At 41.5% G+C, this 18,903-nt stretch overlaps 1 protein-coding gene across 7 annotated transcripts in view; it reads right to left on the reverse strand.

The window, feature by feature from the left end:
- ATG7 (autophagy related 7) overlaps positions 1-18,903 on the reverse strand; it is a 423,049-nt gene that overhangs the window by 267,589 nt on the left and 136,557 nt on the right. For 5 of the 7 annotated variants that reach the window (XM_077452132.1, XM_077452129.1, XM_077452130.1 and 2 more), the window contains exon 17: positions 18,805-18,885. In XM_077452132.1, the coding sequence (XP_077308258.1) occupies positions 18,805-18,885 (81 nt within the window). Of the gene's footprint in view, positions 1-1,823; positions 1,878-13,839; positions 14,880-18,804; positions 18,886-18,903 lie in introns of those variants that run through there. The other 2 variants (XM_077452135.1, XM_077452134.1) reach the window with 2 other exon arrangements.

Consider the following 18,903-nt stretch of genomic DNA (forward strand, 5'->3'; position numbering starts at 1 on the left):
AGTGGAGGCCAACTACAAACTTTTTTTTTCTCTGGTACCTGATCCCCTAATGTATATCTCATACTATTCCAACCTACCCTCCCTTAAGTTTTCATGGTTGTTAGGTGATAAATGTTAGATCAGAGTTTATCACAGTTACTGTTGAATCCTTTAACAAGGACGTTAAGCAATGAGTTTCCCAAGTTGTGTTCTTTAAAAAGCTTACTGCCCAGCAAAATGGTACAATGAAAACAATTCTGTAAGGTTTGGGAATCATGGACTGAGGTTTATATTTCCCTCATGACTTCAACTTCTACTCTAACTCAATAAATGCTGTTCCTTTATGGCTGCTGATTTTGTCCCTTCCCCAAGCTGCACATCTTTCTCTCCCTTTACTCTTTCACCCTCCTTCCTCTCTTTACTCTTCTTCTCTTTCTCTCCCAGCTTCCATCTCTTGGGAGTCATGGGGATTCAGAATTGATAGTCCTTCTTTCCTCTTCCCTTTTGTTCTCAGTAGCTGCAGACAAATATCTAGGTTGCCCTAACCCCATTGCCATGCACTGCTTTCATACTTGTTTTAGTTTTGTTCTTATAACAGTTTGTTCATAACCTATGATGTACCATATCAGGCATCTCACATTCAAATGTCTGTCAATGTTTGCACACTGTGTATGCACATTTTATTTTCTGGAACTGAAAAACAACTTGGAAAAATCAATAAAGATGTATTGAACAAAAAATAAAGATGTGCAGTCTTACAGTTCATTTTCTTTACAAAGCGATCGCTGCTTGAGTGGAAAATTCTGTTCCCCACTAGTATGATGTAGGAAAGGACCCTTGGCTCTCTGTGGGGAAGCAGTGTTTTCTCTGCATAGGTCTGACACACCAGTTGTCAGAGATAGAGCTCTTCAATAAGCAAAACTCCTATTTGCTTATTAGAGGCGCTCTAGCTTTGACACATAAGGGGTCATTTGAAACGCAAGTTTTTTTTGTGTGCTTTTGTGTGCATAGGGCAGCCTATTGATTTCAATATGCTGACCTATGTGCGGCAAAGTAGCTCATGGGGTTTTTTGACACGTTCTGGTTTGCATTGTTAGACGCAATTTTGTTTGCAGCAAAATGTGCATTTGCTGCCCACGTTTGGAGAGCCATTAACAATTAAGTTAATGTGCAAGTGTGATGTGCTATTTTTTTTTACACTCTGGGAACTGAGCTGGAAAAGTGCATTTCTGTGTGCGTTCCTAGATTGCTCAGATTTGAACGTTTTGTTTTGATGCACCTGGAATGTATTTAGCAGATTTAAACTGAAAGTTCAATAGTTGGGCTTAAAATACAACAGACCTCATCAGACCAGCAGATAATGAACTGAAGGGTTGGCTGCTGCACAGCAGTGACTCACACCAGAGGTAGTCATTGTCCAATGCAGAAAACAGCTGATTCTCACGAGAGGGAGTCTCTGCCTACAACCGACATAAAAAATTCCTCATTTCCCTTCAATACTTAGCTAGGACGACACAAGGTTGCTGTTATTTTGAATTCCACTAAGGTATTTCTGCAGAATTATGGCTGCTCTGTGTTAGCATTAGTGCTAGATTAGCAATACATAAGGCAATACGTTCTATTGATTTTTAAAACATTGCCCTATTTGCTTGAATAGTTATCAAGCCAGGGTCTTGTAAACAGGCACAGGTCTACCTCTATATACATTCACGCTAATGCTGAAACAAAACACTTAGCATATACTTTTTTCAATTGTTATTCATTTTTATATTCGATTTTTATAGCCTTCATAATTCAGTGATATAACAAGGGGCAGGGTACAAGTCTGCAATTAGAATTTATGTGCTTGCAGCCTTAGATCACATGCTGTCTTTACCGCTACTGCCAACAGCAATTTCCTGCAAAATAAAAGAGCAATTTCAAACCAAAACGTATTGTACAACTGTATTCCAATAAACACTGCAACTGTGCTTATATTGGTAAATCTATTTTTTTTACTATGAAGCAGAAATGTTATAAGCTATAAATCCAGAGTTGTCCATGCAGCTCTTTTTTTTTTTCCACAATTAGATGCCCTCAGTCTTTCTAGGTTAAATGACAGCCAGCATCATTCAACCCACGACCTCTGAGCCCAGGCTGTCATAGACCTGCCCCCAGCCCATGAGTGGTCACTGAAGGAAAAGCAGCTTAGTGATGAGCTCATCGCTGTGCCTCCTATAAGCATGCTCATTGTCAAGTCATGAACCTGTGATTCTTCAAAAGCCACACTAAATCACCTAAAAGCAGGTTTTAACGTGATTGCTAGCTGGAGAAATCGTCTTAGTTTGGAAATGAGCACAAACAATAAAAATTACTTTTTAGTAGAGTGGAGAAAGTGTAAAACATCTCTCAAGAGCTTACTGCTGTCTGTGCCCCCACTGGGAAGTTCCCTCTTACTTCCTGTTCTGATGATAGTCTGTGTCATGGAGTCAAAAAGGACAGGAAGTGAGAAATCTCCCCAGAGTGCACAAAGCGATAAAGAATATTCCAACTCTTTTTCATTCTATCCAAATTTTACACAACAGAAATGGATGGAAATGGGCCAAAGAGGTCATGCACACAGGCTTCAAACCCTCTGACTTATTTCTAGCAGAAATCCCCTGACTGTGCTCAGAATCTAATTTCCTTCAAGTCACAATGTTCCAGCCGGCGAAAAAAACTGCGGGAAATTTGGCAAGCTTCGAATGGGGGAGATAAAAAGCACATCTGGTGACAAAAAAGAAACATGTGTAGGGCAAAGCCCATATAGGAAATGGATGTCTCCAATCCAGCCTATAGAACCTGTGACAGATTCCTTGCTAGAGAGCAAAACCCCTATCTCTTGATATGAAGAAAAATGCATTGGTTAATTAAATGTTAAAGCTGTAAAAAAAATGTAATATCTCTGTTCAGCAAATACTCAGTTCTGACAATAAATCAAATAAATATACCAGGATGTCTTCATCCCGACCTAATCCAGTGCCTGATACAAAATTTTGGTGAAGACTGGACAATAATGGGAGATTCCAAAATGTTAGAGACCTAATGATGGTGATGACCCTTCACTCTTTCATGAGAAGGGAGGAATAAACTGTACATGCGCATTTCAGTGAAACAGACCATTCACAGAAGCAAGTGCAATGGGTCCCTGCACTACAGTCAAGATGTCTCCCCGCTTTTCTTTCTTGAGGAGACCTTTATCAATATGTGGCTAGCCTAAAGCGAATAATGGACAGAAAACTGAAGAAACGCATGCATCAGTAACCTAATTCATCTTATTTTTTTAAAAGGGGAGCGACTAGCCTGTCTCACTTCACGAAGATGATGATCACTTCCTATGTCAAATGTCACTACCTCCCAGGAATAACACCTAATGACCTGATCCATGCATGAGGTGCCTGCGGAGCATGCATGGCATGCTCCGTGATCACCGATTACCACGTGATCAGCTGTCAGCCAATGACAGCTGATCACATCATGTAAACAAAAGATTGGTAATCGGCTTTTTTTCTGCTTGCGCTGACAGAGTGAGCAGAAAAAAAAGCCACACACCTGCTTGTGTCAGAGGGACAGCAGTCCCAAAGAAGGTGAGACATCACCTGAGTATCTGTGCCCCCCAGTGCCACCTGCCAGCGCCCACTAGTGCATAGCAATGCCGCCAATCAGTGCCCACCAGTGCCTCCTACCAATGCCCATCAGTGCCTCATCATTAGTGCCACCCATCAGTGCTGCCCATCAGGTCACCTAGCAGTGCCCATCAGTGTCACCCACCAATGCCACCCATCAGTGCCCACCAATGCAGCCCATCAGTGCAGAGCCTATCACTGCCCATCAGTGCCTTGAAAATTAATTTATACCCCTTGAAATTTTCCAAATTTTGTCATGTTACAACCAAATACATGAATGTATTATATTGGGATTTTATGTGATTGACCAACACAAAGTGGCACATAATTGTGAAGTGGAAGGAAAATGCTAAATGGTTTTCAAATTTTTTTTACAAATACTTTGTAGAACCACTTTTCGCTGCAAATCTTTTTGGGTGTGTCTCTACAAGCTTTGCACATCTAGAGTGACATTTTTGCCCATTCTTCTTTGCAAAATAACTTAACCACTTGCCGCCCGCCCTATAGGGAATTGACGGTGGCAAAGTGGTTGCATAATCCTGATCGGACGTCATATGACCTGATCAGGATTATGAGCCGCTGCGCGCCCCCGGGGGCGCCCATCGCGGAGATCGTTGTTGCGGGGTGTCAGTCTGACACCCGGCAACTACGATCTCGGTAAAGAGTCTCCGACTGAGACTCTTTACCACGTGATCAGCCGTGTCCAATCATGGCTGATCACAGTGTAAATAGGAAGAGCCGGTGATCGGCTTTTCCTCACTCGCGTCTGTCAGACGCGAGTAGAGGAGAGCCGATCGGCTGCTCCTCTGACGGGGGGGGGGGGTCTGTGCTGATCGATTATCAGCACAGCCCCCCCGAGGATGCCCACACTGGACCACCAGACCACCAGGGATGCCCAACAAAAGGTAATCCTCCCTAGACCACCAGGGATGCCAGTCAGTGCCACAATGGATGCCAATCAGTGCCCATAATGGATGCCAATCAGTGCCCACAATGGGCATCAATGATTGGCATGCATTATTGCTTGGCAATGATTGGCATCCATTAGTACAGTATAACAATACAATGCCGCCTATGAGTGCCCACCTGTGCCGCCTATCAGTGCCCACCTGTGCGCCTATCAGTGCCCATCCGTGCCGCCTATCAGTGCCCACACATGCCCATCTGTGCCGCCTATCCATGCCCATCTGTGCCGCCCATCCATGCCAATCCGTGCCAGCTATCAGTGCCAATTTGAGCCACCTATCAGTGCCCATCCGTGTCGCCCATCAGTGCCGCCTGTCAGTGCCCCCTATCAGTGCCACCTATCAGTGTCCATCAATGCCACCAAATCAGTGCCACTTCATTGGTGCCACATCATTGGTGCCCATCAGTGCCGCCTTATCAGTGCCCATCAGTGTAGCCCCATCAGTGCCCATCAGTGAAGGAGAAAACGTACTTATTTACAAAGTTTTGAAACTGAAACAAAAAAAAACATTAATTTTTTTTAAATTTGGTATTTTTTTTATTTGTAGTGCAAAAAATAAAAACCGTAGGGGTGATCAAATACCACCAAAAGAAAGCTCTATTTGTGGGAAAAAAATGATAAAAATTTCATTTGGGTACCGTGTAGCATGACCGCGCAATTGTCATTCAAAGTGTGACAGCGCTGAAAGCTCAAAATTGGTCTGGGCAGGAAGGTATTTAAGTGCCTGGTATTGAAGTGGTTAAGCTCTGTTAGCCCTTGTACACACGGTCGGAGATTCCGACGGAATGTGTCCGATCAGACCATTTTGTCGGATATTCCGACTGTGTGTGGTCTACATCCGACTGTTTCCGTCGGAGTATCCGACGGAGCAAGTTTTCCAACTTGTTGGTAAAATTTTCCGACAAAATGCTCAGATCGGACATACTCCGATCATGTGTAGAGAATTCCAATCGGACAAAGTGCCACGCATGCTCAGATCAAATTCCTACACCAAAGCTATTGACTACTAGCGTGAACGTAGTCCCGTCGTAACGCAATAACGTAATCACGTCGGATTTTCCGACAACTTTGTCCGACCATGTGTATGGAACAGTTTCGGACAAAATCCGACGGATTTGGTTGTCGGAATCTCCGACCGTGTGTACAAGGGCTAAGAGACCAAAACCCCTGGCTGACTGGATGGAGAGCATCTGAACAGCAATTCTCAAGTCTTGCCACAGATTCTCAATTGGTCTGCACTTTGACTGGGCCGTTCTAACACATTATTATTTCAGGTACTTATATAGCGCCGTCAATTTACGCAGTGCTTTACATATACATTGTACATTCACATCAGTCTCTACCCTGAAGGAGCTTACAACCTAAGGTCCCGAACACACATTCATACATATACTAGGGCCAATTTAGACAGGATACGATTAACCTACCAGCATGTCTTGAGTGGGAGGAAACCCATGCAGGCACAGGGAGAACATGCAAACTCCAGGCACATGGTGTCATGGTCAGTATTTGAACCAACGACCCTTTTTCCTGCTAGGTGAAAGTGCTAACCACTACACCTCTTTGAAGCCCACCATGGATATGCTTTGATCGAAACCATTCCATTGTAGCTCTGGTTGTATGTTTAGTGTCATTGTCCTGTTGGATGGTGAACCTCGGCCCCAGTCTCAAGTCTTTTGCACACTCTAACAGGTTTTCTTCTAAGATTGCTCTGTATTTGGCGCCATCCATCTTCCCATCAACTCTGACCAGCTTCCCTGTCCCTGCTGAAGAAAAGGATCCCTACAACATGATGCTGCCACCACCATGTTTCACAGTGGAGATGGTGTGTTCAGGGTGATGTGCAGTGTTAGTTTTTCACCACACTAGCATTTTGCTTTTAAGCCAAAAAAGTTAAATTTTGGTCTCATCTAACCAGAGCACCTTCTTCCACATGCTTGTTGTTTTCCCCACATGGCTTCTTGCAAACTGCAAACAGGACTTCTTAAGGCTTTCTTTCAACAATGGCATTCATCTTGCCACTCTTCCATAAAAGGCCAGATTTGTGGAGTGCACCACTAATAGTTGTCCTGTGGACAGATTCTCCCACCTAATGCCGTGTACACAAGACCGGACTTCGACGGACTAGGTCAGACGGAATGAATCTGTTGGATATTACAATCGTGTATGGGCTCCAGCAGACTTTTTGTTCCCTAGAAATAAAAGGGAACTTTTTGTTCCCTAGAAATAAAACATCTACAAAAAAGTGGTGTGGGTTTCCAAAGAAGGGAACCCCCAAGAAAAAGTGAGGATCTCTGAGAAACAATGACCATCAATGTATAGAAATAGACTCGTTTACAATAAATTCACGTATATTGGATGGCAAATACGTTTTGTATTTAATAAATTTTCTATACATTGATGCTCATTGTTTCTCAGAGATCCTCACTTTTTCTTGGGGGTTCCCGTCTTTGGAAACCCACACCACTGTTTTGTAGATAGTTGGTTGGAGGTTAGAGGACAATTCCATTTAGTTGTCACCGTAGGACATTATTGATCATTTTTTCTTGCTTTATATTAGAAATAAAACATGTTTCAAATCTTTCGGACGGACTCGTGTCCGGTCGAAAAATCTGTACGTCTGTATGCTAGTCAGATGGAAGAAAACTGACGCTAGGGCAGCTATTGGCTACTGGCTATGAACTTCCTTATTCTAGTTCGGTCGTACTTCATCACGTTTAAATCTGTCAGACTTTGGTGTGCTTGTGTGTGGCCAAGTCCGTTCGTTCGGAAAGTCTGTCAGAACTCCACCAAAAGCCTGTCGGGAAGACCGTCTGACCTAGTCTGTCAAAAAGTCCGGTCATGTGTATACGGCATAAGCTGTGGATCTCTGCAGCTCCTCCAGAGTTTCCATGGGCCTCTTGGCTGCTTCTCTGATTAATGCTCTCCGGTCTGTCAGTTTATTTTGCAGCTGTGCCATAGGCTTTCCATTTTTGGACGATGGCTTGAACAGCGCTCCATGAGATGTTCGAAGCTTGAGTTTTTTTTATATCCTAACACTGCTTTACACATACAACTTTATCCCTGACCTGTCTAGTGTATTCCTTGGTCTTCATGATGCTGTTTGTTCACCAAGGTTCTCTAACAAACCTCTGAGGGTTTCACAGAACACCAGTATTAATATGAAGATTAAATTACACACAGGTGGACTATTTACTAATTAGGTGACTTCTGAAGGCAAGTTATTCCACTACATTTTAGTTAGGGGTATCAGAGTAAAGCGGGCTGAATACAAATGCACATCACACTTTTCAGATATTTGTAAAACATCTTAAAAAGCATTTATCATTTTCCTTCCACTTCCCTATTATGTGCCACTTTGTGTTGGTCTATCGCATAAAATCCGAATACAATACATTTACATTTTTGGTTGTAACATGACAATGTGAAATATTTCAAGGGGTATGAATACTTTTTCAAGGCACTGTAAATCCTGTATAACAATACCGCCTATACCATAACAATGCACAAATAATACACCTGATTTTTCAATAAAGATTTACAGGGAGCTATAAAACTTTTTTGATATTTATAATTTCATTTGAATTACTCGTTTGGAATTTATTTTTAGTCATGTGACAGGCACAGCACCAATCAGGGCTGGCCAGACACATACTCGTACTGTAGAAAGCATGCATCAGCAGAGTAATAGAACCCCCTCCTCCCAAAGCTCTTTCCCTGCGGATGCCAAAGAACAGGAAAAGATCATATGACCACACAACAGCAATAAGGTATTAAATAAAACAAAATGCAGAGCAATATATATGATTTATATAAATGAATTATGGCAATACTTCTCTGTATAATATTACTTTAAAGAAGTAGGACCAAAGCTCTTATGGCTGTACTTCTCCCAGTGATTACAGGAGTGCACTTCATTCTGCACTCCTATGACCCATATTCAGCTGACGGTGGGCTAAACATCACTCAGCCAGTACGGACTCTGCAAAGAGAGCCACCCAGATGCCTGACCACCAGTTGGCTCAGCCTCTCAGCATGCCACTGAGAGCCTAAGCCAGCCACTCCCACCCTTGCCACAGCCCAGTGCTTCAGTGATTGATGGAGGGGCAGAGCAGAGATCTTGCAACTGACAGTTACTGGCTTTCTGCTCATTGAAGGTCAAGAACTAAGCAATCAGAGGCCTTTGATCGCTCAGTTCTCAGTGTAGAGGCAGCAGTAGACAGATGCTGCATACACCTAGGTGAGTTTGACAGTTTTTTCTAATATCCCATACTTTTTTTTTTAAAGCACTGGGTATGAAAATGTATGCAAGACATACATAAGACACATAAAAAAAAAAAAGTAAAAATGCATGTATCTTTTGGTATTAATTCAGTCCTATTATAATGCATGCAGTGTGAATGAACTCTGTAAAAAGATTAACTTTTAAAGTAGATCTAAACCCAGCACACCCAATATCTAAAATCTTTAATAAGCTTTACCATGGTAAAGCAATTTCAAAAGTAGCGTTGCGTCTTTTTAAATGTGCAGCTTTCGTTAAAATATACCCGGTTGATCCTGCCAGGATGGTTCTTCAGGCAGTTCCAGTTATGGAATGACAGCTGTTTTCCTATAATGCTCCTGCATTGTCACACAATCACTCTCCTGGTGTTGACACATACTATGCAGGCATGGTCCACCGTTGTCACTACTAATATACTGGTCCTGAGCAATGAAATGTAGCCAATGGTAAAATGAGTGCACACAGACAAGAATTGGTTGAAAGAGGCTGGAGGAGATCAACAGCTCTGAGGTGGAAAAAGGATTAAAAATGGTATAACAGTATTATATAAGAAAAAAAATAACATAGCAATGGTTTATAACACACAATGCTTTACCAAATTGAAACTCATCCAGGTAGGGTTTAAAGGTACATTAAGTGGAGAAAGAAAAGTAGAAATATACAGTATATAGAAATGAGTCAAATTAAAGAGAGCTAGACATTATCGGCAAACCAAGCCAAAAACAAAAAGTTTTTGACTAATTACAGCCTTTCAGTAATCCTGTTTCTATTCCTATTGTATTCATCATGTCAAAGATGTGACAGATTAAGACTGAATCATGGACATTTTCAGTTGTTTTACATGAGACATATACAGTGCATCCAGAAAGTATCCACAGCGCTTAACTTTTTCCACATTGTTATTTTACAGCTTTATTCCAAAATTTATTAAATTCATTATTTTCCTCATAATTCTACAAACAATACCCCATAATGACAGCCTGAAGAAGTTTGTCTGAAATCTTTGCAAATGTATTAAAAATAAAAAACATAAGTATTCACAGCCTTTGCCCCGACACTCAGAATTGAGCTCAGGTGCATCCTGTTTCCATGGATCAATCTTGAAATGTTTCTACAGCTTGACTGGAGTCTCCCTGTAGTAAATTCCATTCATTGGACATAATTTGGAAAGGCACACACCTGTCCATATAAGGTCCCACAGTGAACAGTGCATGTCAGAGCACAAACCAAGCCATGAAGTCCAAGGAATTGTCTGTAGACCTCCAAGACAGGATTGTATCAAGGTACAGATCTGGGGGAGGGTACATACAAATGTCTGCAGCATTGAAAGTCCCAATGAGCACAATGGCCTCCATCAGCCATAAATGGAAGACATTTGGAAACACCATGACTCTTCCTAGAGTGGGCCGCCTGGCCAAACTGAGCGATTGTGGGAGAAGGACCTTAGTCAGAGAGGCGACAAAGAACCCGATGGTCACTCTGACAGAGCTTAAGCGTTTCTCTGTGGAGAGAGGAGAACCTTCCAGAAGAACAACCATCTTTGCAGCACTCTACCAATTAGGCCTGTATGATACAGTGGCCAGACAGAAGCCACTCTTCAGTAAAAGGCACATGACAGCCCGCCTGGAGTTTGCCAAAAGGCACCCGAAGGACTCTCAGACCATGGTCAACTAAGGATTGAACTCTTAAGCCCGAATGGCAAATGTCATGTCTGGAGGAAACCAGGCACTGCTCATCACCTGGCCAATACCATCCCTACAGTGAAGTATGGTTGTGGCCACATGTTCTAGGGGTGTTTTTCAGCGGCAGGAACTGGGAGATTAGTCAGGATTGAGGGAAAGATGAATGTAGCAATGTACAGAAACATTCTTGATCAAAACCTGCTCCAGAGGACTCTGGACCTCAGGCTGGGGCAAAGGTTAATTTTCCAACAGGACAATGGCCCCAAGCACACAGCCAAGATAACAAAGGAGTGGCTACGGGACAATTTTGTGAATGTCCTTGTGTGGCTCAGCCAGAGCCAAGACTTGAACCCGACTGAACACCTCTGGAGAGATCTGGAAATGGTGGTGTACTGACGCTCTCCTTCCAACCTGATGGAGCAAGAGAGGTCCTGAAAAGAAAAATATGAGAAACTGCGCAAAAATAGGCGTGCCAAGCTTGTAGCATCACACTCAAAAAGACATGTGGCTGTAATTGGTGCCAAAGGTGCTTCAACAAAGTATTGTGCAAAGGCTGTGAATATGTACATGTGATTATTTTGTTTTGTTTATCTTTAATAAATTGGCATTTCAAACAAACTTCTTTTACATTGTCATTATGAGGCATGGTTTGTAGAATTATGAGGAAAATAATAAATTTAATCCATTTTGGAATAAGGCTGTAGCATAACAAAATGTGGAAAAAGTGAAGCGTTGTGAATACATGCCGGATGCACTGTATATGTCTCATGTAAAACAACTGAAAATGTCCATGATTTAGTCTTAATCTGTCACATCTTTGACATGATGAATACATTAGGAATAGAAAAAGAATTACCGAAAGGCTGTAATTAGTCAAATACTTTTTGTTTTTGGCTTGGCTTGGTTTGCCGATAATGTCTAACTCTCTTTAATTTTCCTGTTTTCTACGGTTTGGCATTGACACCACAGTCAGAAATTGCATAATGAGACACCAATAACTGATCTTGAACATTTCTCTGTTCCACCACTTGCAGCACCCCAAAAGGTGCCTTCTAACCAGAACTCAACATGCGCATGCATGTGAGCCATCTGTGCGACGCAGTGAAATCATCCTTTTACTTTAACAGTAAAGATCCCATGCTGCAATTTAAGGTTAAACTGCTTCCCATTCAAATTCTTCCAGTGCCACATCTCTTCTTGATCAACCCAAGACTGGAAAGTTTTCTACCTATGCTAGAATCAAATATATTTGGATATACTCTTAAGTATCTCTTCTTCAGGGAGAATAAGTTTAATGTTTGCAGTCAACCCTCTTATTCGTTTTGTTGCCCTTCTGTGGACTCTTTCCAGTTTCAGCACATCCTTCCTGAGAACTGGTGACCAGAACTGGACAGCATACTTAAAGTGGTTGTAAACACTTACAAACCACTTTGACCTACAGGTAAGCCTAGATTAAGGCTTACCTGTAGGTCCAAGAAATATCTCCTAAACCTATACGGTTTAGGAGATATTTGCCCGAAGACAGGCACCGCTGTCAGCGGCGCGCAGGCGCACTGAGCGCGGCATTTCCAACAATGGAGCTGCCGCATGACAGCGGCGGAGCTGCGAGACCCCACCGAAAAGATGGATGCGCCAGACTACAGGGGACAGCGGTGACTTCGCTGGCTCCTGTGTCAGGTAAGTGACACAGGAGTAAGTGTCATAACGAATCACATGTGCAGCACCATAGCAGTTGAAGATTAAACAGAGGCAAAGATAGCAGCTTCCTTGGCTGAAAACAATAGGAGAGTTTACTTCCACTTTAAATCTTGAAGGTTCCATGGGCCTCTTCTACAAACTTTGATCTTTAGTTCTCTCCATAGCTTTTCTATTGGATTCAAGTCAGGCTGTGCCATTCTAGTAGCTTTATTTTCTTCATTGGAAACCAATTGAGAACTTCCTTGGCTTTGTGTTTGGGATCACTGTCTTGCTGAAATGTCCACCCTCTTAATTTTCATCATCCTGGTATATGGCAGCAGATTTTTATCAAGACTGTGTTGGTAGGTTTTTCCATTCATCCTTCCTTCAATGACACAAAGTTTGCCAGTACCATATGCTGAAAAACAACCCCACACCATGATGTTCCTGCCTCCAAACGTATGTGTGTGCGTGTGCGTGTGTGTGTGGGGGGGGGGGGGGGGGGGATGTGCAGTGCCATTTTGACCTCCAAACATGGTGTGTGTTATGACATCAAAAGTTTAATTTTGGTCTCATCTGACTAGACTATATTCTTTGAGTATTTCACAGGTGTGTTGTTCAGCAAACTTTAAAAGAGCATCAACATGCTTTTTCTTTAGCAATGGAGAACTGCATGGGGAGCGTGCATACAGGCCATGGTGGTTGAGTGCATTAATTATGTTCTTCTTTGAAACAACTGTACCTGCTAATTCCAGGTCTTTCTGAAGCTCTCCACAAGTGGTCCTTGGGCTCTTGGATAACTATTTTTATAATTCTTTTTACTTCAGTATGTTTTGAAACAATAAGGTTGTGAAGGTCTTGAGAGAACGCTTTGCTTTTACCCATCATGAGACCTTTTTATAGGCCCTCGGTTGAGACTGAACCAGCCAAAATGAAAGTGTCCCTAATCCCAGGACCCTGCATTCACTATATCTGGTCTCCCATAGTACACAAAACATGGAAATGCAATTATTTTAGTACATATAAAATGCTAAATACCTTTTCTCATCAGCAGTATTTAGCACCATCTATCAGTGTCTGGTTAAAGCTTGTAGGAGGAGTTTTCATTCTACTCTGACTGTACTATGAGGCTACAGGACCCCTGACCCTCTGTCTGGATAATTAGCCCTGTGCTGATCACATGCACCCTCCCAAGAAATTAAAAACAAAATGCTCTAGCACCAAACTGAGCATGTGCAGAGTGCCCCCAAGGCTCTGTTCTATCAGAAGATGGATTGGAGATTGTGGAAGAAGGGGAGAATCAAACAAAACAGAACTAAACAGCCTTTTTACACTGAGCAGAGCTTAAACCCTTAGGTTCCACAGTAAGTATAACAAGCATGCTTTTACTGCATACAATGGGGCAAAAAAGTATTTAGTCAGCCACCAATTGTGCACGTTCTCCCACTTAAAAAGATGAGAGAGGCCTGTAATTGTCATCATAGGTATACCTCAACTATGAGAGACAACATGTGGAAACAAATCCAGACAATCACATTGTCTGATTTTTGAAATAATTTATTTGCAAATTATGGTGGAAAATAAGTATTTTGTCAATATCAAAAGTTCATCTCAATACTTTGTTATATATCCTTTGTTGGCAATGACAGAGGTCAAACGTTTTCTGTAAGTCTTAACAAGGTTGTCACACACTGTTGCTGGTATGTTGGCCCATTCCTCCATCCAGATCTCCTCTAGAGCAGTGATGTTTTGGGGCTGTCGCTGGGCAACACGGACTTTCAACTCCCTCCAATGGTTTTCTATGGGGTTGAGATCTGGAGACTGGCTAGGCCACTCCAGGACCTTGAAATGCTTCTTATGAAGTCACTCCTTCATTACCTGGGCGGTGTATTTGGGATCATTGTCATGCTGAAAGACCCAGCCATGTTTCATCTTCAATGCCCTTGCTGATGGGAGGAAGTTTGCACTCAAAATCTTACAATACATGGCCCCATTCATTCTTTCATGTACACGGATCAGTCGTCATGTTCCCTTTGCAGAAAAACAGTCCGAAAGCATGATGTTGCCACTCCCATGCTTCACAGTAGGTATGGTGTTCTTTGGTTGAGATTGAGTTGTGTTTCTACCAACCAGTTCTACTTTGGTTTCATCTGACCATATGACATTCTCCCAATCCTCTTCTGGATCATCCAAATGCTCTCTAGCAAACCTCAGATGGGCCCGGTCATGTACTGGCTTAAGCAGGGGGACACATCTGGCACTGCAGGATCTGAGTCCCTAGCGGCGTAGTGTGTTACTGATGGTAGCCTTTGCTACGTTGGTTCCAGCTCTCTGCAGGTCATTCACTAGGTCCCCCCGTGTGGTTCTTGGATTTTTGCTTACCATTCTTGTGATCATTTTGACCCCACGGGGTGAGATCTTGCGTGGAGCCCCAGATTGAGGGAGATTATCAGTGGTCTTGTATGTCTTCCATTTTCTAATTATTGCTCCCACAGTTGATTTCTTCACACCAAGCTGCTTGCCTATTGCAGATTCAGTCTTCCCAGCCTGGTGCAGGACTACAATTTTGTTTCTGGTGTCAGCTCTTTGGTCTTCACCATAGTGGAGTTTGAAGTGTGACCGTCTGAAGTTCTGGACAGGTGTCTTTTCTGTGAGAGACAGAAATCTTGCTTGTTTGTAAGTGACCAAATACTTATTTTCCACCATAATTTGCAAATAAATTCTTTCAAAAATCAGACAGTGTGATTGTCTGGATTTGTTTCCACATTTTGTCTCTCATAGTTGAGGTATACCTATGATGACAATTGCAGGCCTCTCTCATCTTTTTAAGTGGGAGAATTTGCACAATTGGTGGCTGACTAAATACTTTTTTGCCCCACTGTATACAGACTGATTTTACTGTTGTGGGTTTATTAACACTTTAATATGCACTGACAAGGGTAGGGCTGAAACAACTAATCGATTAATCGACAACTAATCGATTATGAAATTAATCGATTACTATTTTCATAATCGATTAATTGGCCAGTAACAAAATGGGGTTACATTTAATGAGTCTGATGATATTTACTAGATTGACCCTTTAATAGTATATTTCTTCTCTAATAGTATATATACTATATATCCTCTAATAGTATATACACTATATATCCTCTAATAGTATATACACTATATCATTCCTCAAATAGTATATACAGTATATCATTCCTCAAATAGTTTATACAGTATATCTCTCCTCTAATAGTTTATACAGTATATCTCCTACAATAGTATATGCAGTATATATCCCCTCTAATAGTATATACATTATATCTCTTCTAATAGTATATACAGTATATCTCTTCTAATAGTACCGGTATATACTATATATCTCTCCTCTAATAGTATATACAGTATATATCCCCTCTAATATATACAGTGTATCTCTTCTGTCTGTTATTCTCAGAGTGGATTAGATAGTTTGCTCCCTAACCATATAGTTGGTTATTTATATTTACCACTGCATTGAGATATTTAAGAATAAATTGCCTTTTTTTTTAAACTTTACATATTAACTAAATTATACACCACACTTTTTTTTAAGGTTATTAACCGATTAATCGAAACAATAATCGGCCAACTAATCGATTATGAAAATTATCGTTAGTTGCAGCCCTAGACAAGGGGCAGGATTGCTTTCTAATTACTAAAAGGTTTTAGCTGGTGTCTTGGCTTTTCATGCCTTTTTGCACCTCCCTTTCTTCATGTCATTCCATTCTATTACACATAACTTAATTTCTGGACTTATTTGTTATGGTTTCTTTGTATGTATGGCTTGCATGTGGTATGAATAGCACCTTTAGATATAAATGTATTTAGAAATATGGTGACGAGTTTGATACGTACTTTACACACTGTATATATTGTGACAGAGGAAAGCTCTGTAACTGCAAGAACATAGGAAAATATAATAGGATTCACACTTAGGGTTAATGCGTGGTTCAGAACTATCGTTTCTGAGTGGAGAAAGTTGTGTTGTTGGCTTTCTCCAGATTCTATTGTTCTGGATCGGAATAGTCAATCTGTGTCCGGATTTTGCTAGACACATGTAACCTGACTGACTACACAGATGTGCAGGATCATAACATACTCAGGTCTGAGAATAGCTCAGAATTCCCAGTTTGGTGACGGCTTCGAGTTTGGTGACTGCTCTCATGCATAGGCAGGTTCCATGTTTTCAGTTACAGAGGAGGTCTAGAGCTAGAATTATTGCTCTCGCTTCACTGATCGTGGCGATAACTCACATGTGTGGTTTGGCTCGGTGGGACGGAGCGTGTTTGATAATTTATTTATTTTTATTTATTTTACCTTTTATTTTTACACTGTTCTTTTGAGAGAAAAAAAGTGTCACTTTTATTCCTATTACAAAGAATGTAAACATCCCTTGTAATAGAAAAAAAAGCATGACAGGTCCTCTTGAATATGAGATCTGGGGTCAAAAAGACCTCAGATCTCATATTTACACTAAAATGCAATAAAAAAAATAAATGGACTTCAGCCCCGAAAGATTTGGCTGCTCAATGACCAGGCCATTTTTTAAGATATGGCACTGCTTCGCTTTAACTGACAATTGCGCGGTCGTGCGACACTGTACCCAAACAAAATTGACGTCCCTTTTCCCCCACAAATAGAGCTTTCTTATGGTGGTATTTGATCGCCTCTGGGGTTTTTTTTTTTCGCGCTACAAACAAAAGAAGAACGACAATTTTGAAAAAAAACATCTTTTCCTTTTTGCTATAATAAATATCACACATTTATCAAAAAACTAACAAACACATTTCTACCTCAGTTTAGGCCGATGTGTATTCTTCTACATATTTTTGGTAAAAAAATTGCAATAAGCGTATATTGGTTTGCGCAAAAGTTATAGCGTCTACAAAATAGGGGATAGATTTATGGCATTTTTTTTATTATTATTTTTTACTAGCAATGGCGGCGATCTGCAATTTTGATTGGGATTGTGACATTGCGGTGAACAAATTGGACACTTGACACATTTTTGGGACCACTGACAATTATACAGCGATCAGTGCTATAAAAATGCACCGATTAATGTATAAATGTCACTGTCAGGGAAGAGGTTAACACTAGGGGGCGATCAAGGGGTTAACTCTGTTCCCTAGGTGTGTTATAACCGTAAGGGGATGGGATTGTCTAGGAGGAGAGACAGATCGGTGTTCATACATAGTATGAACACACAATCTGTCTCTACTCCCCTGAGAGAATCGGGATCCCAGTTCTCGCTTTGAGATCACGGGAGCCCGGCGGTCATCGTGCCCGCCAGGCACTCGCATCGGCTCAGGGCACACGCAACCCTAGTGGTCAGAAGGCAAAGTGACGTAAGGTAACTTAGTTTCACCCAGGCGTGCCATTCTGCAGTTAAATGTTATTTTTTGTTAAAAATGTCCCTTTAAGACCTATGGGTGGAAGTGAAGTTTTTGATGTCGCTTCCGCCGGGCAATGGTATGGAGACAGGTGGGGGCCATCTTCCCCTAACACGTCTCCATACCAAGCCAGGGAGCAGACCTGATCGCCTCCGCCGTAACCGACGGCTGCAATAAGCAGCGGGGTGCCCCTCTCCCGCTGCCAATAAAAGATGATCTTGCAGTGAATCCGCCAGAGACCACTTTTATCGGAAATCAGACTGCTCACTGAAGAAGAGGATACCAAGGTTATGGCAGCTAGCCAATGCCATTACAACAATATCCCTCTTCAAAGTGCCAACGTATGTCAGCAGGACCGAAAGTGGTTAATGCATTAAGATTAAAAAAGAAAAACTTCTGACTTTACAGCCCCTTTAATCACCCCAATCTTGCAAGATATACTGGACCTCGAAAAAGAAGGTACTCCTTCGAAACGCATGAGCCAGCAGTGGCACTGATGTCCTCTCCTATGCCATCTGGAGACTGTGGGTTTCAGGACTGATATCTACGATTAGGTGGCTTTTACAAACAAATTTATCCACGTGTGTGAATAGTTTTAATTTGTTTTTATAAATAAATTTGCTTGGGATAATGCACAAGGCCAATGCGCCCTCTTTACTTTACTCTTTCTGTGACACTTTTGCTTTATGTGTGCTGCCATTTCTGAGGAGAGCTTCTTCCAATGATAATAGTCAACTGCTTGAGCAAGCCATCAAAACAGATAATGGAATTGTCCTTGGTGTTTCCCGACTGTGTTTTGTCCTCCCTGTTGAACTGAATTGCGGCTGACTGATTTTCCTTGACATAACATGGATAATATTGTGTTTGAAGTCCTGAATTACAACCTCACCAAAAGATTGCCGTCAATGAAAGTTCTAGGTAAGAGTGAGTGGTTACTTGCACACATTACAGGTTTTTTTTTACCAGACAACGCATAAAGCCCAATTTGCTTATTATTTTGTGAATAAAAAATAAAAAAAAAGATGAAAAAAAAGCAAAAGTTAAATCATACCTTCAGGATACTGCCTAGGATAATTTAGTGATTATAAAAGCTTTAGCAGCTAATGACTAGGTATATATATATATATATTTTACAAAATCAGTACATTACCTTTGGAGAACAGGCTGTACACTTATCAAATGCGAGGCTGACTGGCAAAACATTGTCAAACCTTGACAAGAATCCTCTAATCTGATAAAAAAAAAAAAA

The sequence above is a fragment of the Lithobates pipiens genome, unplaced genomic scaffold (genome assembly GCF_037356315.1).
Source record: "Lithobates pipiens isolate NorthernLeopardFrog02 unplaced genomic scaffold, aLitPip1_a1.2 Scaffold_23, whole genome shotgun sequence".
Classification (NCBI taxonomy): domain Eukaryota; kingdom Metazoa; phylum Chordata; class Amphibia; order Anura; family Ranidae; genus Lithobates; species Lithobates pipiens.